General features: G+C 37.7%; 1 protein-coding gene across 1 annotated transcript; it reads left to right on the top strand.

The window, feature by feature from the left end:
* Positions 1-9,706: 9,706 nt before the first annotated feature.
* ARRDC3 (arrestin domain containing 3) lies at positions 9,707-24,231 on the top strand (the record flags this gene model as incomplete). Its single annotated transcript, NM_001134136.1, is given in 8 exon segments — positions 9,707-10,217; positions 14,210-14,291; positions 16,214-16,361; positions 17,362-17,464; positions 17,791-18,047; positions 18,699-18,861; positions 19,136-19,290; positions 21,497-24,231. Coding segments are annotated over 8 exon segments (1,245 nt in total). The 3' UTR covers positions 21,554-24,231.
* Positions 24,232-26,903: the final 2,672 nt, after the last annotated feature.

Raw genomic sequence — 26,903 nt, 5'->3', positions numbered from 1 at the left:
AAGCCTTCTCGGAAGAGGCCATATCTTCTTGATAAATAGTGCTATAGTACTTGCTTGCACTATAGCCTAATGATCAAAAACAAAGGTTCAAATCCTACCACTACCATTTACTAGCTGTTTCAGTTTGGGGACGTTACTTAATCACCTTAAGCCTGTTTTCTTCTCTATAAAATGGATTTACCTCATTGAACTCTTAAAAGGACCAAACAGGATAATGAGTGAAAAGCACAGTGCCTGCCATAAAATATGCCATTATTGCGGCTGTTAACAATATGATGTGATCTCTTTCTCTCTTGCACGCACACACACCCCAGGCAACATATAACCTCATGGATTTTGGACTTCTTAGCTAATGTATCCATGTCCTATACACCTAGAAAGGAAAAAAACTGCTTCACTCCACCACCACTTGCCGCTCCTCCCACTCCTCTCATTATCTGTTATCAGCCAAGCTTCCCAATCCCCTAAAAAGTTTTCTTGACTTCCTGTCATTACCAGACATGCCTGCCTCATGTTCACTCTTTAATGTGAGCCTAACCACCTGAGGTGTCTCTGGACTATCTAATACGACTGTCTTCTCATCCCTCTCTGTCTCCACATCCACCAGGAGACATATCGTTGTCTGCCCTTCACTCTCATACTACTCCCCTGATGGGACTTCCTTAATGATGTTTTGGTGATTTTTATGCAGTTCACTAAACCATCTTTGCAGTTATTCGCCACCACTATCTCCTAGCTACTGGCCAACGTTTTATTTCATTTGGGGTGACCAGCAAATTTTAAATAACTCAAATTATGTGCAAATGAACATATGACAACAAAAACATTTACAAAGTAAAATCAAGAATCGCTGCAGAGACAGACCAAAAAAAAAAAAAAAGCAAAGTGTTGAGAACACAAAATCACTAAGGCTTGTGAAAATGAGAAAGGTTACTACTATAAATAGAATTAACAGTATCACCTTTTGTTCTTTCCCATATTATCCTCTTAAGCATCAAGAATCTATGTTACAATCGGCCGGGCATGGTGGCTCACATCTGTAATCCCAGTACTTTGGGGAGGCCTAGGCAGGCAGATCACTTGAGGTCAGGAGTTCAAGGCCAGCTTGGTCAACATGGTAAAACCCATCTCTACTAAAAATACAAAAAATTAGCTGGGCGTGGTGGCAGGCGCCTGTAATCCTAGCTATTTGGGAGGCTGAGGCAGGAGAATCTCTTGAACCCGGGTAGCAGAGGTTGTGGTGACCCGAGACCACCACTGCACTCCAGCTTGGGCAACAGTGACAGAATGAGATGAGATTTTGTCTCAAAAAAAGAATCTATGTTACAATCTCGCCCTGCAACAATCTCCCATTGGGCACTTGACCATGAAGGCACTCAGTCTTAAAGGTTCTTCTCTTCTTCTTCATTCATTGGCAGAAAGACCTAAAAAACGAGCAAGGCTCAGCCCAGTATTCTTACACATTGACTTTTCTGAAGGCTTCTTCCAAGTTTTACCAAAACAGACCCAAATAATAGCAAAATAATAAATATAAAAATAAAGCTAAAGGACTTATTTCTAATCAAATAGTCCACCAGTACAAATAAAGTATTCCTTATTTCTAACTGTAAAAGATGATTTGGACATTAGAACTATTAGATAAAATGATATCTACTCTAGCTTTCAAATTTTGTTTTTAACCCGTACCTTACCAAAAAAAAAAGTATTAGTTTTTTATTATTTTAATGAGCCCTTCCCTTGGAACTTCCAAAAATATTTTGGCTTTACTAAACATTACTCCCACTTTCTAAAGACCAGGACTGAATAAATTATTTTCATCTGTAAATTATTCATGATTTTATTCTGTTCCTCACTTTGGATACTTTGTTATATGCATCTTTACAATAGCATGCATATCCCTATGCTCGTAAATTCCTTCATATATGTTTCAAAGTCCAAACTAATAAAGCATTAAATTCCTTTCTATTGCATTCTCTTCAGCAAAATAATTTGAAATTTATACATAACTACGAAATATTATGTCAATTTTGAGCAAGAAATTTCAGTTGCCTTATTTTCCACTAAAATGTATTGGTTTAAAAGTGTACTTTATACTTGAACCAAAAAGACATTTGTGTTACAAAAACAATAAATATAAAACCAATTGCTGGGCCAGGTGTGGTGGCTCACGCCTGTAATCCCAGCTCTTTGAGAGGCCAACGCAGGTGAATCACCTGAGGTCAGGAGTTTGAGACCAGCTTGGCCAACATGCCAAAACCCCGTCTCTACTAAAATACAAAAATTAGTCAGGCATGGTGGGGGGTGCCTGTAATCTCAGCTACTCAGGAGGCTGAGGCAGGAGAATCCCTTGGACCTGGGAGGTGGAGGTTGCAGTGAGCCAAGGTCGCACCACTGCACTCCAGCCTGAGTGACACAGCAAGACTGTCTCAAAAAAAAAAAAAAAAAAAAAAAAAAAATTGCTGATTATCAAGGGAATTTGCTAGGTCATAGATTAAATGTGTGATTTTAAGGTTTAGCTGTCACCTAACCTGTTTCCTGACCCTGAAACAAAATACTTAGAATTCTGAGGGTAGCGAGTTCTCAGCAAACAAACTAAAATTGCCCCTCCTCCTTACAGCTTTCCCTTGGCAAACAGTTCCTTTATCACACCTACTTCTTTTATTTTTTTTTTTTTGGATATGGAGTCTCACTCTGTCGCCCACGGTGGCATGTAGTGGCACGATCTCAGCTCACTGCAACCTCCTCCACCCACCAGGTTCAAGCAGTTCTCCTTGCCTCAGCCTCCCGAGTAACTGGGATTACAGGCGCCTGCCACCATGCCCAGCTAATTTTGTATTTTAAGTAGAGACGGGGTTTCACCATGTTGCCCAGGCTGGTCTCAACCTCCTGACCTCAAGTGATCTGCCCACCTCAGCTTCCCAAAGTGCTGGGATTACAGTCATGAGCCACTTCGCCCAGACTTTTTTTAAACTTTTAAGTTTAGGGGTACAAGTGCAGGTTTGTTGCATAGGTAAACTTATGTCATGGGGGTTTGTTGTACAGACTATTTCATCACCCAAGTATTAAGCCTAGTATCCATTTGTTGTTCTTCTTGATCCTCTCCCTTCTTCTACCCTTTGAAAGGTCCAGTGTGTGTTGTTCTCCTCTGTGTCCACGTGTTCTCATAATTTGGCTCCCACTTACAAGTGAGAATATGCAGTATTTTGTTTTCTGTTTCTGTGTTAGTTTGCTAAGGATAATGGCCTCCAGCATCATCCATGTCCCTGTAAAGGACATGATCTCATTCTTTTTTGATGGCTGCATAGTATTCCATGGTGTATTTGTACCACATTTTCTTTATCCAGTCTATCATTGATGGGCATTTGGGTTGATTCCATGTCTTTGTTATTGTGAATAGTGCTGCAATAGCTACTTCTTCAAGTACAAGTCCCCAACACTAGGAAAGACAGTAACATAAAAACTGGGCTGATTAAGAATAGGCGAGAAGCAAAAATTCTCCCTTTAGAATTTTTAAATTATGATAACATAAAGATAATAATTAATAGTACATAAAACTAACTTTAGGTGGTGAACTGTTGGAAAAATATTCCATTAAACAGTACTGAGAATTTAGTGGCAGTAAATAACAAGTTTTAGGGTTTAAAAAATCATTTATAATAGTGATCCCCTTCATCAACACAGAAAATGTGGATACCTAGAAGGGCAATATCTCCAGGTAAGGTATTGAATATGAAATTCCAGCTAGCTATATGTAAGTCTGATATTTAAAAACTGCAAACTGGTTCTTTTCTGTTGTACTTTACCAGTAAAACTCAATATCCATCAAGAAAATATTTTATTATAAAAGACAAAAAAGGTCAGGTGTGGTGGCTCACACCTGTAATCTCAGCACTTTGGGAGGCCAAGGTGGGCGGATCACCTGAGGTCCAGGGTTCGATACCAGCCTGACCAACATGGTGAAACCCTGTCTCTACTAAAAATACAAAAATTAGCCAGGTGTGGTGGCCTGTAGTCCCAGCTACTCGGGAGGCTGAGGCAGGAGAATTGCTTGAATACAGGAGATCACGCCACTGCACTCCAGCCTGGCTGGACAGAACCCGACTCTGTCTCAAAAAAAAAATAAATAAATAAATAAAAATAAAAAATAAGAAAATAACAGATGTTGGCAGGCTGTGGAGAAAAGGGAATGCTTATATACTGTTGGTGGGAATGTAAATTAGTTCGGACACTGTGGAAAGCAGTTTGGAGATTTCTCAATTAACTAAAAATTGAACTACCATTCAACCTGGCAATCCCATTACTGGGTATATACCCAAAGGAAAAGAAATTGTTTTACCGAAAGACCCATGCACTTGTATATTCATTACAGCAGTACTCACAATAGCAAAGATATGGAATCAACCTAGATGCCCACCAATGGTGGATTGGATAAAGAAAATGTGGTACATATACCATGGAATACTATGCAGCCATAAAAAAAGAATGAAATCATGTCCTCTGCAGCAACATGGATGCAGCTGGAATCCATTATCTTAAGTGAATTAACACAGAAACATAAAGCCAAATACTGCATATTCTCACAAGTGGGAGCTGAACACCGGATACATATGGAGATAAAGATAGGAACAACAGACACTAGGGACTACTGGAGCAGTAGTAGGAAGGGTTGAAAAACTACCCATTGGGTATTGTGCTCTCTACCTGGGTTATGAGATCAATCATACCCCAAACCACAGCATCATGCAGTATACGCATGTAACAATCCTGCACATGTACCTCTGAATCTAAAATGAAAGTTAAAATTTAAATAAATAGGAAAATAAAAACAAAAATAGAATGGGTTCTCAGGTTGCTTAAAGGCAGGGGGTTGACTTAATGACTTTAATGGGTCTCTTCAGCCCTTTCACCCCTGGGAGAGTAAAATGTTTCAAAGTAGATATGCTATATAATTTACATATGCTATATAAAATTATCAAAATGTTGGCCAGGAACGGTGGCCCACACCTGTAATCCCAGCACCTTTGGAGGCCAAGGCAGGCAGATCACCTGAGGCCAGGAGTTCAAGAACAGCCTGGCCAACGTGGCGAAACTCTGCCTCTACTGAAAATACAAAAATTAGCAGAGTATGGTGACGCGGGTCTGTAATCCCGGCTTGAATCCAGGAGGCAGAGGTTGCAGTGAGCTGAGATTGTGCCACTGCACTCCAGCTGCGCAACAGAGCTGTCTCAAAATAAAATAATCAAATGTTTGAAAAAAATTTTTTTTTAATTTTTTTTGAAACAGGGTCTCACTCTGTCACCTAGACTGGAGTGCAATGGCACAAGCTCAGCTAACTGCAGACTCAACCTTCCAGGTTCAAGTGATCCTTCTACCTTAGCCTCCTGAATAGTTGGGACTACAGGCGCATGCCACCACACCTTGCTAATTTTTGCATTTTTTGTAGAGACAGGGTCTTGCTATGTTGCCCAGACTGGTCTCAAACCACTAGACTCAAGCAATCCTCCCACCTTAGCCTCTCAAGTTCTGGGATTACAGGCATGAAATACCACACTCAGCCAGAAAATATTTTATTATAGCAAATAAAATTTTACCCTCATTATATAAAGTTGTGCATAGTCAAAAGTCAAAATTTATAAAATAGTTCAGAAAAGAAATTTAGCATTCCTAATTCTTTCTGTAGACCAGACGCCATTTGAGCTTAGATGAATAAACTTTACCAACTCATCTTCTACATGATAATATGCACTGTCATAGCTTCACTGGCAATGCTTTTCTTTAGTTGTACTTCCGGATGGAAATACACCAAAATGTTAACAGTGGTGTCTCTGAATGGACGGACAGTAGAATTATGGGTGATTTTCGTTTAATCAAGAAATAAAATATAACAGATTAAATGGTGTCCACATAACACAAATTATACTATTAATGAAGGAGATCAGAATCCAAATTTGATAGTGTTTCATCACAAAATCCATAACATATTTAAAAGTCTATTAAGTATGAAGAACATAACAAACATAATATGCATTATGTTTGTAATACCTCTCAAATCTAAAAAACACATACTATTCATTTTGCTAATAATACAGCAAATCTTCTATGCAGTCTGCATGCCAAATTTGCTGCACTGTGAGGATATTAAAGAGTTAAGTCAGAGTTACAAAATCTTGAAATACAGAATTAAGACCAAAGGAAAAAAATCCCCCTTAGTCCCATAGCACTCGAGCCTATCAGCTGCTAGTTAAAATATATTAAGCATAGATTTCATATTTTTCTTTATGAAACAGATTCTGACTACTGGTAGGGTTTTTTTTTTTCAACCAAACACCAAAACTTCCAGTTCAGATGGCTTCCTTTTTTTTTTTTTAAATAAAAATATTGAGCATGTTGACATAATATGCAAAAAACTCCAAACTTGGCAGTAATCTTGACATATCTCCTCAATATCATACAACTTGATAGCAATGATCATTTATCAGTCTTTGATAGAGTTCTTGAGATTGAGTTCAAACTTTAATATATTAAGGTGAAAGAGCCATTTGACTCAAAAGCCAAAAAGCTAATATAAAAAGAGATTCCTACTTAAGCTCTGAAGAAGCAATGAAAGGGGGATGGGAAGCTAGTTATTCAGTCTAGTTGTCATTTTACTCAGTTGTGCCAACTGCATCTAGTGGAGGGATTAGAAAAAAGCAAAGGAGATAACATAGTAGTGGGATGTTATTCTGGGCACCAAAAGCACATGTAACTGCATACTGGCAACAGTGAGACAAGCTAACAAAGGGGACAGAAGATGTACTTGACAGGATTATAGAGAGTTAGCAGATGAGTAGGAGGAGATGGCATATGAGACGTAGGCTGGGGAGCAGTAGGAAAGAGCCTTGATGGTAAAGACGAGTAGTTTAAATATAATACAAAATACAATAATGGCCCAGCGAAGCAAGCTGAGAAGCCCAAGATAATGTCTACAGTACAGCATTTCAAGCTGTCTAAGGAGTAGATATTTAGACAAAAAACCTGAAAGGGGGAAGTTACGAAAGCGACAAGAGAAAACATTCAAAATCTGGTCCAAGCGTTTTTGTTTTTGTTTTTGTTTTAAGAACGGAAAAGATAAAGAGAGACCAGGCGCAAGTGGCTCACGTCTGTAATCCCAGCACTTTGGGAGGCCAAGGCGGGTGGATCTCTTGAGGCTAGGAGTTCGAGACCAGCCTAGCCAACATGGTGAAACCCTGTCTCTACTAAAAACACAAAAATTAGCCAGGGGTGGTGGTGCGTGCCTGTAATCCCAGCTGCTCCGGAGGCTGAGGCAGGAGAATCGCCGGAACCCAGGAGGCAGAAGCTGCAGAGAGCCAAGACTGTGCCACTGCACTCCAGCCTGTGCGACAGAGTGAGACTCCATCTCAAAAAATAATAATATACTGAAAATGGCAGCTGGTAAGAATTTCTTGGAAATTTGCCAGTTACCTAAGTATTTAAGAAGACACAGTAAAAAGAAAATTTTAAAAACAGCAAAATAAATAATAAAGACAACTATTCAAAAGATCCTGAAAGCTTCAAACACAAAGAATAATGTACTACACAGTGACAGGAATGAAACATTTAATATTTTAAAACCATTTTCCAAACTACAAGTAAATTTCTTAGAGTTCTTTTTTATTAAATGCAATTCTGGTGTATTTAAATAGCTAATTCTTTTTTTTTTCTGAAATGTTATATTCTAATTAATTTTACTAAAAAAATCTGAATTCAGCTGTTCACTAAACCTTAATAATTTTTAACATAAACGTAGACGCAAATGTGCAATGAATTTATGTATTCATTGTGGACTTTTAAATCCATTCCTTGCTCAGTGGTTTTTGAATACTTATTAAATATCATTGACCTTATGCTGAGGAAAAGCTGTCATTCTAGGAAATTCACCACTTCTACCACTAGGTGGAGAAAAAACACAAGTAGTATCTGTAATCAAAGCTAGTACAAGGCCCCAGGTACTTTACCTAGAATTTCCACCAGGTGTCAACCAAGAGGTGGGGAAAAGATGACTGTTTTTCCCACTTAAATATGCAAATTTATAATTTTACGCATAGCGATCTAAACTCTGAAATAAATGGCCTGCTCATTGTCTAGTTTGCATATTTATACTCTTTATATATTGCCGTTGAGTCCAAGATATTGCCTTGTCAACTAAAATCCAACCCCCAAAAGCTTAGTTTCTTTTGAAATAAAGAAAACAGCAAGACCAATAAGTTTAGTTTATTGTGACTCACAGGCTCAACCTATCCAAATACACTACGCAAAAGAATCTAAAATGTTTAGACACGGACAACCAAAAATCTTCCAAGGTATTTTTGGTCACACATATATATAGAGAGAGAGCGCCAGATTCATATTTTTTCTTTCTACATTTCTCTTGTAAGGCAGTTCTGTTGACTGCCAGTAATCTAGATGAGTTTATGCTGTTATGCTCTGAATCCCAGTGTGATGTGACGAAAGCACTGCTATTTTTTACCAAACATTCACAATAAAAAGAGAAATGTACCTATATTTAAGATGTATCATGAGAATTACTACGTTAAATGGTCCAAGGCTCTCGGCCGAAAATTAAAGCTTCACACAGTTAATCCCTATTTATATACCAAATCATGCTTTTTTAAAACAATTTTATGCGCTTCACTAATTTCTAACAAAGATTTTCCGATTCTGTTGCAAACAATATGTCAGCTAAACCACTATGTCATATGCCTTTTATAAGGTAGTACTTTTTTAGGCCGAACTCTATTCTTATTCCTCTGGACACAGGAGTTGTAATCATGTCTTACTCTGCAAATCTAGCCGTAGGTGGTGTCTTAAAAGGACTTTTTCTTCCTTCGAGGAAGTGGTCAAGCTTCCCCCCAGCCCCCACCCGTGTCATCCTGGAAACAACTTGGTTGTTTTTCAGTGCTATCTAATTAAGCAATGTAGAAGAAAGAAGTTGAGGAGACAGCAAAGCCTATTGATTACACTGTACTTGCTTCTCTACCTCGCTCTTCAAAGGATTAAGGTTCCTTTGACCTCGACTGAGTTCATTTCCACCCTGCCTACAAAGTACTGGTTTAAAAAAAAAAAAAAAATCCAAGCCAAGTATGCTCTTGTCTATGAACAATATTTCTTGTCCGGTTTTATTACGTTTTCTTTGGAAATTCGTTAGATTATGCTCAACAATCGGTCGCTTGCTCAACCGGTTTCTCCCTTCCCCCATCTCTCTTCACACATCACTTTTTCCTCCTCCCAACCAGGCAGTTGGTAAAACGCTGCAGTGCCGGTAACGCACGCTTCGGGCTGGTCACTGCAGTTTATCCTTACTTGGCTTTGCAAACTCCCCACCCAGCCCTTGTCCCCTCGCGCCCCACTCTGCCATTATCTTTCTAGTAGAGTACGCTCGGTAACGGGCTCCAGATAGCACGTCGAGGGTATACGGTAGCCTGCCTACCAATAGGAGCCCACAATGAAGAGAAGTCAGGTTCAGCAGGCCAGCAGCTCCAGTATCTCCTTCCCCTAGCTGTACACCTACTGTACCCGGGAGCGAGCGGGCAAGGGAGCGAGCGCGGCGCGGCGCGGCGCGGCGCGGGAGGGGGGCGCGCAGGGAGGGCGGACAGCAGCCGCGGCCTGCGCCTGCGCACTGGGGTTGTTTTTCACAAAGCTGCTCTTAAAGTGAGCTGGCAGCCTTTAGCCGCCCGTCTTTGTAAGGAGACCACTGAGACGAGCGGGAGCGCGGAGCAGCAGCCTATGCTGCCCTGACTTTTTAAGAAATCTCAATGAACTATTTGTAGAGAATCACTGATCCGGCCTGCAAGCATTTTGCACGGCAAAAATATCGATCAGTGTTAAGTGAAGATCACATTTTATATGCGATCTTGACTTTTTTGTCTTACATTATATTTTTATAGATTTTGTTATAAACATGGTGCTGGGAAAGGTGAAGAGTTTGACAATAAGCTTTGACTGTCTTAATGACAGTAATGTCCCTGTGTATTCTAGTGGGGATACCGTCTCAGGAAGGGTAAATTTAGAAGTTACTGGGGAAATCAGAGTAAAATCTCTTAAAATTCATGCAAGAGGACATGCGAAAGTACGCTGGACTGAATCTAGAAACGCCGGCTCCAATACTGCCTATACACAGAATTACACTGAAGAAGTAGAATATTTCAACCATAAAGACATCTTAATTGGGCACGAAAGAGGTAAGTTTTTATGTTATTCAGAAGTCATTGGACTCATTTTCTTTGGAAACGTACCTTTTCAGTTTTCTGAATTAACGTGATTCTACTCCTAGCATAACTAAGCAGTTTGAGAAAGGTTAGCAAAGTTGGGAGGTTTGGATTCTCCTTGACGTTCATCGTGTGTTAAGCCGTAATGCATGCAGGCATCTGCAAAGTGACTGCAAACTACTTATTCAACTACCTCTATACCCGGCTCGGTCTGTGCCACACGCACTTGTAGTCCATTTGCACCTTACTTATAAATTCTGCTTGAATCCAATTCAATCGTTTTACTAATATATTTTCAAATGAATTGGTAAAAGCCGCAGTCTTAGATTTTTGCCCTTTTACTTGCAACCTAAGATGTAAAAACTGAACTTCGATCAAGAAATGTAATAACATTTTTAAGAGGCTTAATGGGTGTTTCATTTTTAATATTGGAATGCAAAAGACTTTAAAGAATTGATCACTGTTCTTTCACAAAAGGTTTCTGTGGCTTATTTTGACATATGGTATCAACACCCCACGTGTTTTTTCTCTATTCTTTCCCATTCCTTTAAAAATTTACACCCAGCATTCCTTATTTTAAAAGAATGACTATCTGTCATTATGGTATCGGGTCAGTTTTAGAAGCCATTTAGGATCAGTAATTTTCTTTTCCGAGCATCATGTCTAACTTTGGAATGTGCATTCAATGAAACCCATGCCAGTCAAATGGAATTGAAAAGTATAGGGCACACTGGATTTGATTTTTGGTTAGAAGAGGGAGATAAAGGGTTGTCAAAGGGAGAAGGAGTCCTGAGATTTCCAATCTATTGTTTAAATGGTTACATTGTGGAAATATAGGAGACTCTAGGCTTGTTTTTCTAAGTTTCCACCCTTTGTTAGAAGCGGTTCAATCCTGTTTCGGACCAGTTCTGGGGGGTGGTGAGGAGGGGCGCTTGTTCTGCTCTCAGCAGATTGGTTACACGCGTCAGGTGGTGGCGATGACTTAATTCCTAGCCCAAGAAGAATATAATGTTAAAACTGGTTATGTAATTTTTGTGCCTCTCCTTTTTAATGCAGCATTTAGTTCAGATGTTGGCGATTTTTCAGAAAAAAATTAGAGACATATTTTATCTTATTTTTTATATTAAAAACGTACATCCTGGAGAAGTGCTGATGACTGAACTAAGGCAAGTGAGAAATGAAGGATGCTTTGAGGGACAGTATTAATGCATTATTTTTGAAACTATTAAGGTGAACTCAGTTCTTTAGCAGGATTTTCGTAGTTAGATACAGGTACTTTGCATCCTGAAATTACTAATTAATCTCTCCAAGCGTTAACACTGACAGGAGATGCAAATCTCTAATGACAGTCTTGGTATTTGTTGAAAAGCAGATAGATGACTTTGTGTTTGTACCTTTCTGAATACTGCAGCCTTTTATGAAATGGGTGAAACAAACAGATTTTTCTTCAAGGGGTTGAGACTTGCAGTGGGGGAAAAGTAGAACAACGAGATGTGACGACAAATATAATTTCATTAGTTGCACCATGATTTCATGGTAAAGAAAACTAAATGCCCTGCACCTCCAACAAAATGCCCCCCAAATCCTGCAACGCGTAGACGAGCTCAGTCTGGAATAGTTTCAATGACTTGAAACTGGGAGCTCTCAAACTAGCCTGGTAACTGAGACCCCGCCCCGGGCGCCCAGGATAGGCGGAGCCAGGTTTGTTAGCCTGTTGCTAAGGCGATGGCAGGCGCTGATTGGATTGGGCGCGGGCGGGTGGGGAGAGTGAGCTCGCGCCGCGGCTGGGGCGAGGCTAGGAAACCGGCGTGCGCCGGTAAAGGTTCCTCCAGAGCGACCCCCACCCAGCCTGTACTCACGTTTGTTCCCGGGTTTCTGGGGGCGCCCGGCCCGTGTCACATCACGTTCTGTCGCCCCTCTTTTGAGCCTCCTAAGGGCAATCGAAAGGAAACGACTTCAGGCTTTAACTGAGTAGAGGGCAGACGCTCCCGCCGGCCTTACAGGTGCCGGATGGCCGTGGACCCAACTTTAGCAGAAAATCCTTTTCAGATGGAAGTTGGATGGGAAGGGTTGGCAGGACCCCCGTTAGCTATCTTCCGGGTGGGAGGTGTCAGGGGACTCCTGTGAACGCTTGTTTTCCCCTTAGCTGAAACAAAGCTTGTTCCCCGACCTCTCCAGTCGCCACACTGTCTACCTTGAGTTGACCTGAGGGGACAGAGCAAAGGCTGGCCCGGGGAAGAAGGAAAGTGATTCCAATATCGAAATGTGGGTGGGGGGGGCTTCGACGGGTATCCTCTGCCCTCTCCCCCGTCGTTTTCCGAAGCCTTCGGGCCCCCGCCTCCCCTTCGCCGCCCCAATATCCCTCGCCGAAACTAAAGGTGTCAGAGTGGCCCGAGCCAGATCGAACCGGTCGCCGGCTGGGGCGTGTAAAGCGGAAGCGCCGCGGCTCGCTCGCCCCGCCCCCCGGCCAGCAGGCTAGGTTGCGCGGGCACGGGCGCGAGCGCCGCGCGACGTATGCCGTATGTATAGCGGGGCGCGCGGGCGGCAGCGGCGGCGGCGGCGGCGCGCGGGCAGGCCGGCTGGGATCTGCTCGCGCCGGTTTAGGCCGGTCGTCTCCTGCTCCGGTCTAGTTCTTGATTGACAGCCCGGCACTTGTTTACCACGGCGCGGCCGCCGCCGCTCGCCTCAATGAGATTGCTGAGCTGGCACAAAAAGGGAGCGAAGAGGGAAGAAAGGGAGATGAAGGCGAACTTTGGGCGCCTTCGAGGGGAGCGAATTTGAATGGCCCCCAGCTCATCAGCTAGTTTTTGGTTCTGAAATCCGTTCAGGGGATTTGCACAGGGGACGAGGAAAATTGTATAGAGACATAAGCGAATCACCATGATTTTTAAATAAAAGTATCGACGTATACATGCTTTTTTCCCCCCTTTTCTCGTTTAATGTCAGGGAGGCATCACATTTTTTGTGTATATTCAATACTTTGCTGAAGGGAAGTTAAATAATGTGCCAGTTTTTTCTACTCGGGGAGCTAATCGTAAAGGTTTCTACACCAAGAAAACTAAAAGATATTTCTGTAATTATTTAGAACGCTAAATAGGCACTTTAATGATCTAGAACCCCCTCACGTATTTTCGATTGTATTTATTTTCATGTCACTTGAAAAAAAAAATTTGACCAAAAAAATTGGTTGTAAAATGAAAGGTCATCCCTTTTTTATAGAAACTGGAAACTATTAATAATTAGACTTCATTTTTTCAAGGATGTTGGACAATATTGTTTCCTTATAAGCAGGCACCTCCTAAATGTGGTTCTTTGTAATTATCTAAGGTATAGTTTATGCAAATTTTAGTCGTTGTTAGGACCAACTGAGTGTTGTGATCATTTTAGGTCAATAAATAATTATTTTTAGTTATAAAACTGACATTAAAATCAATATGTGTGGCTTTTTTTTTAACTCCATCTATTTGACAAAGTTTTCTAGTGGTTTTGGAGTATCTATTCTATTCACATCTGGTATTATTCCCCCAAACTGACATATTTTAAGAGGGTTGCATGAACAGTTTTTATTTGATACATTATAGTCTTAATGTGATAAGTTTAAGTAAATCGTTGGAGACAAAGGATAGCATTATCTTACCATGATGTGAGACCCGAGCCTTTTGAGTATATATACTATTTTATAAACAGATGCTTTACAGTTCGGGTCATTTTCCGTTAAAAAAAAAAAAAAAAGCCTGTGGGGTGTGAGTATTCATTATCCCCATTTTACAGATAAGGCAGCTGAAGATGGGATTTTTATTTTGTCCAGAGGAAATGATGAAGTTAGAATTAGAACTCAGATCTCTCAGACTCCAAAGCTTGTTTTGTGGTCTTAATTGTTATGTAAGCATCTTTAAAGTGCCACCCTGCGGAGTATGTACATGTTGAATAATAAATTCTTTGTTTTCTTTTTATATTTGTTTTAGATGATGATAATTCCGAAGAAGGCTTCCACACTATTCATTCAGGAAGGCATGAATATGCATTCAGCTTCGAGCTTCCACAGACGTAAGTATTATAAATAATAGGCATTTTTATAGATACTCATGATCAGAGCATTATTTTAAAATTAAGTATTCTAAATTTAAACATTTTTAGTTGAAAAAAAAAACCCTTTTCATTACTGAAACTTGCTAGAGGAAAACAATATATTAAACATAAGAAGCTATTTTTTAATCTAGCGTGGCAAAATTATAGAAAGCATACTCAATTTTCAGTGTTCTGTCCTAAAGTTGATGAGGTTTTTAAAATAGGAATAGGGTTTTCATTAACATAAGTGAATTGGAAGGTGCTAGTCGAATAATAACCACTTTATACTTAGTTTATTATCAATTATCATTATGAGAAAAGATAGACCCTATCAAGTCTTAGTGGCTTCAATTTATAAAGACTTCTGTGTTCTACTTTTTCTGCTAATACTAACCAATAGCAGTAAGTTTCGAAAGTAAAAACAATTAGGAATATCCTAACTCTGGAAATGTTGTTCTTCTGATATGAACTAAATAGCTTCTGTACAAAGAACTATTGGGAAGGTCACACAAGAGATATGACCCAGGCGTAAAAGGAAACATACATCAAGGATACATTAATATAAAACTTGGAATCTAGTAAGAAAGGAAAAAGGAAAGTGGTATATTCTTAAAGTAATGACAGATTGTTGGAAGAGATGATACAAACTTTTTTTAAAAAAATAATGCATTTTAGCAAATATTAAAACCTGCAAAATGGCACTTGTGATTATTCTGGAGAATAAACAGATTACATAAGATTTTGTCAGGTGACAAATGTACATAATTCTACACTTGTTAATTCTAGTGCTTGAGATGTTATATATAGAGAGAGAAGTCATAAATGGTATTTTTTAGAAAATTCTATTTACTATATTATTTGAGAATTTTATTTGGAATATAATGCCCTCATCTAATTTCTGAGAAAAATATTAAAGTCTGTTGACAGAATAAGGCCAATATGGGGCCTGAGTATTTTCAGCGTCATTTAATGTTAAAGTTCTATCTGTAAACCAAAGTCATTTAACATAAATTTTGGATAACTATTAGCATACAGTTTAAGATTTTATTTCTCTGCTATACAAGTTAATGTGGGAGTCTAAAATGCAAAAAAAAATATGAAAACACCAGTGTTTCTTATGCTAATCTAAGCTAGCACTCTTGTAAATAACTGAACATTTTGAGTATTTTACTAATGAAATTATGAAAAAAATACTGAACTTGCTAAAATAAAACCTTCCACAGGTAAAATCTGACAGAGTTAAAGAAAAAAAATTTTTTTATTCTCTTGACATAGATCAAGAGGACTATTTCTTTTTCTTTTGAAGCCTGTAAAGTTAGAGAACAGCCAAACAAGAATTAGAACATGAGTAAACTAAGAGATACAAAAGTAGTTTTTCAGTAAACTTATGAAATGTGAAATTTTTGAAACCATAATGACTATTCCAGGCCTTTTCTAGACCTTAATTAGTTGCTATAAAAAGGTGATAATTCCTGGCTAATGAGAAGTGGAGTACTATAGGGAATTTGGTTTGAATGTTTAACCAGTCTCTAGAATTTATCGGTAGAAATAGTGAAACCATTCTCAACTTTGTGTTTGAATTCTTGGCCTTTTCAAAAAATGTCCATTAAACTTTCATAATTTTGCCACCATCATTAAAAGTAGCCTCCTCTTGGTTTAAATGGATTGTATTCTTCTGGCTTTTTAAAGCAAAATTTTAAAGATATTTATTGTTTATTCTTACTTGGAAATAGGAAGTTTTTTCCCCAATGACTTATCCCTTTGGAAATTTTTTTAATTATATGTTTGATACCTCATTGGAACAGAAACAATACAATATATTAACACTTCTATTCTGACCTACTGTGTAATTGTTAGAAAGAGGTATAAAATTAATATATTGACCTTTATATTCTGCACAGACCACTTGCTACCTCATTCGAAGGCCGACATGGCAGTGTGCGCTATTGGGTGAAAGCCGAATTGCACAGGCCTTGGCTACTACCAGTAAAATTAAAGAAGGAATTTACAGTCTTTGAGCATATAGATATCAACACTCCTTCATTACTGGTAAGAATTGACTGAATTATTTATTCTTTGTTTTTGGCATATAAATATTAAAGAATAATCAATAACCTAAACTATGCAGTTGTCATAATTTAAAAATACTGGTTTTCTTTTAAAATTTCATAAATTACATTTTCTTAAATACAGTCAAGAACACTGAAATTAATGAAAAATATGCTCATATTTTTGACATTTAGTACCTTTAAGTAAATATAAAACTAAGACCAGTATATGATATGAAGTATCTATTACTTAGAGTATGACAGCCATAACAAAAAACAGATCTGGTCTTTGGATGATTTGAGTGGAAGAAGAGCAGTAGTATCTTTTATTATAATACAATATCACTTACTTGACAATATCATAATCTAAAATTTGTACTATGTTATTCCAATAGAGGGATAGTTGTCAAATAATGGGGAATCATTAGTTTCATTAAAAAACTTAACTCCTTTTTTAAAGAAATCTATTTTTAATTGCATTTGTCTGAAAATAATTCAAATTTGACTTAAAACTTTATTTGGTGTAAACAAATGATAACATCTTTAAAGCACATAAGAAATGGGCATTTTCCTTTTTTACATATTGATTTTTTTATATTCTCAGAGAAAGATGTTAACATTTGGAATTATAATTAGATTGCTTCCTGTGCTGCCTTTTTAAGGCAGTTTAAATGGAATGTGGAAAGGGTTTTTTTTATTTGGTTGATTTTTAATTACTATATTTGTAAATAGTGTGAGCTAAAAAACTATGTTTATGGGATAGGCTGTAAACCCTTTACCTTTTTTTTCTAATTGAATGGAAATTTATATTAAAAAAAAGTAATGGTATAATTCAAAACCATCGGTTAGTTAAAAAATAAGAAGTATGTCTGGATACAAAAAAAAGCAAAACCTGTTTTAATTTTTAATTTTCCACAAATTTAGGGTTATATTTTAAAATATTCTGGTATTGATTGTACCAATCCATACACTGACCTTTTTCTCTAATTTTTTTCTTACAGTCACCCCAAGCAGGCACAAAAGAGAAGACACTCTGTTGCTGGTTCTGTACCTCAGGCCCAATATCCTTAAGTGCCAAAATTGAAAGGAAGGGCTATACCCCAGGTATGTAAGAGGTAGATTCCCACAAAAAAACTTTTCTTCACTTAGCTTTTGTGTATAAATTTATAATATGACTACTAAATATAAACATAATATAGTATTTTGTGAAATAAATTGTGCTTATCCATTTGTTTTTTTCACAAAGTAGAATGTAGTTTCCTTTTTCAAATAGCTACTGATTAGTTCATTCTATGACTGAAGTTATTTGCAGTTCCTAGGACACCTTTTCATGTATGTTAGTTGCACTTTCTTACTTTAGCTTTAAGAATCTTGACTTGTTTTGTTGGTTTTTTTCTAAAGTAGATATGTATATATTTTTCCCTGTCTAGGTGAATCAATTCAGATATTTGCTGAGATTGAGAACTGCTCTTCCCGAATGGTGGTGCCAAAGGCAGCCATTTACCAAACACAGGCCTTCTATGCCAAAGGGAAAATGAAGGAAGTAAAACAGCTTGTGGCTAACTTGCGTGGGGAATCCTTATCATCTGGAAAGACAGAGACGTGGAATGGCAAGTTGCTGAAAATTCCACCAGTTTCTCCCTCTATCCTCGACTGTAGTATAATCCGTGTGGAATATTCACTAATGGTATGTACACATTTAAGAGGTTTTTTCCTTTGTTTTTTCTTTTTTGAAACACCTGTCACCCAGGCTGGAATGCAGTGGCACAGTCTCAGCTCCGCTGCAGCCTCTGCTTTCTGGGCTCCAGTGATCCTCCCACCTCAGCTCCCAAGTAGGTGGGACTACAGGTGTGCCTGTAGCCATGCCTGGATAATTTTCGTATTTTTTGTAGTGATGGAGTTCCACCGTGTCGCCCAGGTTGGCCTTGAACTCCTGGGCTCAAGTGATCCATCTACCATGGCCTCCCAAAGTGTTGGAATTATAGGCGTGAGCCACAGTGCCTGGCCCAAGAGGTCTTTGGTGTTTTGTTTTGTTTTGTTTTGTTTTGTTTTTAAGTCTTAAAGTTATGACATAGTTTTGTCTTACATCCAGGGTTTGATTTTTTTGTCCATATATAGTGACATATAAAATACATAACTCTTTATATAGTTTGACTTACAATTATACCTTATATGTAAATGTACTATACAGAATTATACATAAAAGAGAAACTTTCCGTGTATGTAAGTTAAAAAATGAAGTAAATGGGGTTTCAAATAGCATTAAAATTGGTTATTAGTTTTTGAAAAGGAAATCATACTTGGCATTCTAAACTTAATATTTCTTTGCAATGTTTAGGTATACGTGGATATTCCTGGGGCTATGGATTTATTTCTTAATTTGCCACTTGTCATCGGTACCATTCCTCTACATCCATTTGGTAGCAGAACCTCAAGTGTAAGCAGTCAGTGTAGCATGAATATGAACTGGCTCAGTTTATCACTTCCTGAAAGACCTGAAGGTAATTTGATAATACACATCTAAGCTTAATCTCTACTATTATTATCAAGAAAATTATTTTGCCTTTGATATTTTATGACCCTAGATGAACGTAATCTTTCCCTAAAGAAAGTAGATGTGCCCCTAATATTCAGTTTTGATTATATGTTTTCATAGTTTTGATCACCAAACAATAATTATTTTACCTTGACGTTGCTTTTTAATACCTACTATTCTGTGTATTTTGACATGCATAAGAACATGCTGTTCGAATTGCGTGTATCTTTTTCCTTCAGCACCACCCAGCTATGCAGAAGTGGTAACAGAGGAACAAAGGCGGAACAATCTTGCACCAGTGAGTGCTTGTGATGACTTTGAGAGAGCGCTTCAAGGACCACTGTTTGCATATATCCAGGAGTTTCGGTTCTTGCCTCCACCTCTTTATTCAGAGGTAAATACCTACTCCTTAAGTATGAAATGAACTGGCTATCTTGGGAAATAGCAATGCAGGCATTTTTTTTCTTAATCTTATTAGATCTTGATTATCATGATAATAAAACAAATAATTTAAAACAACAGATTAAAAGTTAAGATTAGGGTCGTCAATATTTACTAAGTTTGACGCAGAGGTGGGACTGCTCACTTATTAGGGAATTAATGATCTAACCTCATGTTGAATTACTAATTTTTTTTTCTCTTAAACTTGTATCTTGAGACACATTTTTTGAAGGAAGAATTTTGTATATCCAAGCATCGATAGGAAAAACTGGCATTTTGCAAACACTGATTAAATAGTAGAATTTATCTTATTCATGATGCTTTTCCAATTGCATATTTTGACATTCTCAGTCATAAGAAATAATGTATTTGTGATAACATCTTAAAACAACATTCCCACATGGTTAGACTATTTTCATTCATCTCGTATTGATGGCAGCTAAGCACTTAAATGTAAATAAAACATGGCCTTTAGGAGAAACCCACAGATTACTGAGGAAAACAAGCTAAGAAGCAAAATATTACGTAAATGTGATAAAATGCAGAGCTCATTTGAGGAGCAGCTTATTAGGTCTTGGGCATTAGGTGGGGCTTTTTGAAAAGGTGACTATTAAGCTGAATTTTGAACAATGAGTAGTCCTCAAAAGGCAGAAAGAACAGTGTATGTAAAGACAAGGAGTGAGTAGGTGGGGTGTCCAGTAATTTCAGGATATTTCAGTGACTTTAGCCACTAGTACACATTTTTAAGGGGTTTTGGAGTTGGTTTTGATACCAAAATAATTCTGTAAATTACTAGAATCAGCTTTTTCTTTTGGTTACTGTAATTTACATAGCTGTTTTACTCTGAAATATTACTCCCAAATTAAACATTAGGGGATTGTTCATCATATTTCTCTTTTTTTTTTTTTTAACACAATAACTGGAAGGGTCAGTTTTCCTTTGGATGTGATGATATGAGATCTTCATTCATTGATTATAGAATATTCAGAATTATTGATGAGACTTTTTTTTCTATTTATTTTCTAATACATACAATTTCTATTAGATGCTAAAAGTGTTCTGCCACTTGTTAAAGATTTTGTCATTACATTTTTACTTGGACATTTCTGTCCTGCTTATTAAGTCAGTCATTTCTGGCTTGATTTGAGGCTTCTTGGCTGTCCAAGGAGGCATTTTAAAAAGAATGACAATCTGTGTATAGTTCACTTTTAAGCAATTTGTGGGAAAATTCTGCCACCTTTTAAAAAACACTAAAGATAATTTACAACTTTTAAAACCCTAAAATATGTTCAGGGTGTGATTTAACTAAAAGTTATTTGGCTTTTTTCCTTCAAAAATGTGTTTTACCTAAAGCTTCTGAGGCAATTTGGGTTGTTCCACGTTTAGATGCAAGTGGATGGGTCTCATCCAAAAGCTCTTTCAGTAAAAAATATATTAAACCCAACAATTTGCTTTTCTGTGACCATTCTCTTTGTACTTGAGAAGCAACTTTTCATTAAAAATATGTGCATATGAAAGTCACTCTGAAGATAAAGAAGGTGGGAGGAAACCTCTTAGGTGTTTTGGGTTCAGCAGTTTTATTTCCTGATAGACTGAGTTTTTGGCCCTCTGGGATTTTACACCCATGAGTTATTACCTCACATAAGCACATTGTTCATGTGAGTAAACAAATTGTTTGCACACTGTATAAACAAAGAGCATTGTTTATACGATTTCATTTTTCTAAAGTCAGAGGAAGCGAAGAGTTAACTTTTTTGTATAAGGATGAAAGGGGTACTTTACAAAAGTAGATGATTGCTATGAAGATATTCTACGTTGTGTATTTAGGTCTTAATTAAGTACTACTAAAGTACTGAGTAAAAGTCTTCACTGATAAAATTTTACTGTTAATTTTTGTGAAATAGGGGACTATTCAGATATGCCTTTATAAATCTTGTTAATCTAGTAATTAAATATCAGGTACTTTATAGGTACCAGCACCCTTTCCTCCCCACATAGCATTTCAGGTATGAAAAGAGAATAATTGAATATAATATGTTAACAAGCTGTGTTTGCTCTCTCTGATTACATTTCTTGACTAGTATTCAGAATTGTAGTCATTTGCTACATTCTTCCTAGACCTCATAACTCTGTAAACTTTTTTTCTTATTTCTTTCTAGATTGACCCAAATCCTGATCAGTCAGCAGATGATAGACCATCCTGCCCCTCTCGTTGAAGGAACACTTGGTTGAATCAAGTTGATGTGAGTTCCGAACTGTATCTCTTCCGGCTGAGGACAGCGAAGTATCTTGGAGACACGTTTCAGAGGAAGTGGAATTGCTTTTGCCCAGAAACATGGCGAATACATGAAACAACCAGTGATCATGCTTTAGAAGCCTACAGCAACATTCTGGGACTGCTCCAACATGCTTGAAGATCTAAGCTTTTCTCTTTTAAAACTGGCACATACTCAGAGCAGTCTTCTTAGCCTATGGTCGTACGTGTCAAGACATCACATTGTAAAGAGGGATGATTTCCTTCTTTTGATTTGAAAATTTGCACATGCTCAATGCTTACATTGTGCAGTTCGATGTCACTACAGCTTCTTTTTTTTTTTTTTTTTTTTTTGCCAGACTCTTGATACTCTTAAAACTTGTTTGTGGTCAGCACAACAAGGAACAAAACAAAGCTTTGAAAAAACTTTAACATGAAAAAACGCACTGACATTTTTTTTTTATTTAATATAGCCTGGACTTTACCTGCGTATGCACATGCTCAGAATTGTCTACTAGGCTGACCATGTATCACCTCTTCAGCTTGGATCCAATTGTGGATTTATTTACAAACATCAAATGCCTTCAAGCCAATCCTTTTTGCTGTATGTTTTGCAGCCTACTGTAGTAGATACGCAACAGATAATGTGGAGAAAAAAGAGATAAGAGGAGGAAGCTAATAAGAGACTGTCAAGATTGTATACCTTCTTGGTTTCTTTTAAGAATTTGTTGCCTTTCTACTATTACAGCAAAGCAGCATTTTGTTACTGACTGCCTAAAATCACTTAATCTCAGGTGAACGCATCACTTGCCAAACTGTTGGAATGCTATTTGTGTTTTGTTGCACTGTTTTTTTCGTTTGTTTGTTTGTTTGTTTATTTGGTTGGCTTTTTGGAGAGGGAAATTTGGAAACGGGACATACACAAAAGTTACACACCCACATTCCCTTTTTATCATGACATACAAGAAGAAACTAGCAGAGCTAAGAATGGAGTGGAGAAAGGCAGTATGGCAGGCACCAGCAAAGAGTTGAGGGCTGTTGCTCTTAAAAATTATTTTTATTATTATTATTTTAAAAGTGTGGAAGTTTTCCATTCACTGGGGAAAGGAGGGAAAAGTGCATTTATTTTTATACAGAGTTACTTAATTACCTCCAAAACACATATGTTGGAAATCGTTTTTGCTGGTGCAAAGTATATTAATGAGCAGGAATACATATATTGAGGTTATGATTAGAGAGCTCAATTTGTACCTTTGCTATCTTGCTCCAGCTTGATATAGCATGAAAACTCGACTTTATTTCAAAAATAACTTCAAAATTTAAAATACTAGAACATTTGCTGCGATAAATCTTTTGGATTTTTGTGTTTTTCTAATGAGAATACTGTTTTTCATTACCTAAAGAAAAATTTGCTAAACATGAGAAATCACTCACTTTGATTATGTATAGATTACATAGGAAGAACAATCACGTCAGTAAGTTATAGTTTATATTAAAGGTAATTTTCTGTTGGCTCATAACAAATATACCAGCATTCATGATAGCATTTCAGCATTTTCCAAGGTACCAAGTGTACTTATTTTGTTGTTGTTGTTGTTGTTGTTGTATTTTAGAAGGAATTCAGCTCTGGTGTTTTTAAAGAAAACCAGCATCTCTGATGTTGCAACATACGTGTAAAATGGGTGTTACATCTATCCTGCCATTTAACCCCACAGTTAATAAAGTGGCTGAAAATAATAGTAGCTCTGGCTTGGTGCTTGACCTGGTTAAATACTGTCTTAAAGCTCATACAAAACAAATAGGCTTTTCCATAAGTGGCCTTTAAGAAAACATGGAAGACAATTCATGTTTGACAAATGCTGACAGGGTGAAGAAAGCCCAGTGTAAAAATGAATCGCGTTTTAAGTGATTCGGTTAAAGGGTTTGGGCTCCCGTAGCAAACTAATACTAGATAATAAGGAAATGGGGGTGAAATATTTTTTTATTGTTGAATCATTTTGTGAATGTCCCCCTCAAAAAAAGCTAATGGGATATTTGGCATAAAGGGCATTTGGTGGTTTTATTTTTGTTTGGGGGGGGATTGTCAGAAAATCCCTTTCCTCTCTTATGTCTAACTGACTAGGGAACAATTGTTGATATGCATAGCATTGGAATACTTGTCATTATATACTCTTACAAATAACACATGAAGCAAGAATGACCAATATTCTGATAATTGGCACTGGATCACAAAAAGTGATGAAACTTTAAATGTATAAAACTTTATCAAATAAAGTTTTATTTTCCCCTTTAAAATGTATTTCTTTAGAGGCATTACTTTTTAAAAAATATTGGTCAATTCCTGACATAAGATGTGAGGCTCACAGTTGTATTCCAGTATTCAAGATAGATTCCTGATTTTTCAATTAGGAAAAGTAAAATCCAAAATGTTAGCAAAACAAAGTGCAATATTAAATGTTTGCTTTATAGATTATATTCTATGGCTGTTTGTAATTTCTCTTTTTTTCCTTTTTTATTTGGTGCTGAATATGTCCTTGTAGGCTCTGTTTTAAGAAAACAATATGTGGGAAATGATTTAATTTTTCCTATTGCTCTTCCTTGTGGAAAATAAAGTGTTTTGTTTTTTTCTGTTTTGTATAATTGTTTGGAGATTTATTTGAATCTTGATCATATTAGTAACTCACCATACATGCAAACACATTAAATTAAACTATTATAATTAAACTCTGTTTTAAGCCATTCTGGGTAGGAATTGTATCTAGGTCTGTACTAAAGAAAATTACTGACCAACTCCTAGGCTAAAGCAGTCCTCCTGTCTCAACCTCCCAAGTAGCTAGGACTACAGGTGCACACCACCACACCCAGCTAATTTTCTAATTTTTTTGTAGTCGTGGTCTCACTGTTACCCAAGCTGATCTCAAACTCCTGGCCTCAAGCGATCCTCCCAACTTGGCTTCCCAAAGCACTGGGATTACAGGCATGAGATGCCATGTCCAGACTCTAAATTTCAATCTTAAATATGAAGCAAACTTAACCAGGTAAAATAATTCACTTTAAGGCACCAATTCCTTCTCACTGTGTTGTGTTCAAAGTACCAGTATTTCAAGAGTACATAAACATAACATAGTTACATTTTTTTTTAAGAGAGTGTCTCACTTTGTCACCCAGGCTGCAGTGTAGTAGCAGGATCTCAGCCCACTTCAGCCTTGACTTCCCAGGTTCAAGCAATCCTCCTGCCTCAGACCCCCAAGTAGCTGAGACTACAGGCATTCCCCACCATGCCCAGCTAATTTTTGTGTTTTTTGTGGAGATAAGATTTTGCCATGTTGCCCAGGCTGGTCTCAAAACTCCTGGACACAAGTGATCCACCCTACTTGGCCTCCAAAGTGCTAGGATTACAGGCACAAACCACCACGCCCGGCCTAAAAGTTACATTAATTTCTAATTTTTGAAGAATATTTCTAAATTTCTTTACATTTTAAAAACAGTGAATATTCTTTGTCTTAAAAGAATCTTAATTTTATAGTGTCTGATAACCTTAGAAGTACTTTTGGAATCACATTTAGAATTTTTCTTCAGTGTTTATACATTAATGCATGAGTTATCAAGTTGTATATGGGCCTTATTATATGATTTTCCAATATTTCTTCCCAAATATATATTCACATGCAAGGTATGTTACAAAGAGGCATCTAGACATACATTTTGGGTTTTTTGTTTTGTTTTTTGAGACAGGGTCTTGCTCTTTTGCCCAGTCTGGAGTACAGTGATATGATCACGGCTCACTACAGCCTTGACCTCCCAGGCTCAAGAGATCCTCCCACTTCAGCCTCCCCAGTAGCTGGTACTACAAGCATGTGCCACTACGCCTGCTAATTTTTTTAAAATATTTGTAGAGCTGGTGTCTTGCTATGTTGCCCAGGCTGGTCTTAAATTCCTGGTCTCAAGCAATCCTGCTGGCCTCTCAAAGTGTTGGGATTACAGGCAAGAGCCACAGAGCCTGGCATAGACATACAAATATATACATTTTGTATATATTTATAGCTAATTAATTTTAGGAAGTACTGGCATCCTTTTCACTCAACCAGAAGCCAGCGATAACACAGTAACGTCTTAATACATTAAGGAATAACAAGCCAAGCGCGTAATCCCAGCACCTCTGGAGGTGGAGGCGGGCGAATCTCCTGAGGTCAGGAGTTCGAGATCAGCCTGGCCAACATGGGAAAACCCTGTCTCTACTAAAAATACAAAAATTAGCTGGTCGTGGTGGCATGTGCCTGTAATCCCAGCTACTCAGAAGGCTGAGACACAAGAATCACTTGAACCTGGGAGGCAGAGGCTGCAGTGAGCCAAGATCATGCCACTGTACTCCAGCCTGGGTGACAGAGTAAGACTCTGTCTCAAAAAAAAAAAAAATTAAGGAATAACAATGACAGTGTGGAAGAGGGGACTTGTAGAATGAGAAGGGTAGACCTAGGTTCTGGGTTCAGTAACTTTAGATGGAGCATTGAACAAAATGCAAGTTGATTTCCTTATCTACAAAGTAGAAAAGTAGCTACCCAAGGTCATTTTCACCACTGGAGGTGTGAGCTTATACATCTTTTTTTTTCAAGACTGGGTCTCTATCCTCCTGCCTCAGCCTCCAGATTAGCTAGCACCACAGGCATGTGCCACCATGCCCAGCTAGTGTTTTATAGAGACAAGAGTCTTGCTTTGTTGCCCAGCTTGGCCTCAAACTCCTGGCCTCAGGTGATCCTCCCCCTTCAGCCTCCCAAAGCATTGTTACACATCTTTTAAGTAAGAAGATAATGCTGTAAATCAGTTATATTGGACAGTCACCACATTGCTTCTAGGACTGTATTAGAATACTTATAGACGTTGAGTTCAACGTCCCTTAGGTTACATAAGAGTATGAATTATATTTTGTTTTTGCATTAACTCAACTACACTTTGATCAAAGTCCTATTGCCATTAGTTATAATTTGTTGAATGGCTGAACTCAGTATATTTATCAGGACTTTTGGTTGTAGGATAGGGAGAAATTCAGACTAGCTTAAGAAAAAACTGAATATATTAACTTGTAATTCCAGGAATAAAATATATTAAACACATCTGAATCCAGGAATCCAAATAATGCCCCGAGGACATACTCCTTTAGTGCTTTGTCTTAGCCTTTTTTATATTGGCCTTATTCTTTCATATTAGCCTTACTTTTTCATGTTAGATGGACCAGGAACGATGACCCCTTTTACAGTTGAAGGATGACATACCACCTAGAGTCCCAAATCAGTTTTTTTTGGAGTCAAGGTCTG

This window comes from Pongo abelii, chromosome 4, assembly GCF_028885655.2.
Source record: "Pongo abelii isolate AG06213 chromosome 4, NHGRI_mPonAbe1-v2.0_pri, whole genome shotgun sequence".
NCBI classification, from domain to species: Eukaryota; Metazoa; Chordata; class Mammalia; order Primates; family Hominidae; genus Pongo; species Pongo abelii.
The sequence above is the reverse complement of the archived record's forward strand: the minus strand, read 5'-3'. Positions and strand labels throughout refer to the sequence as shown.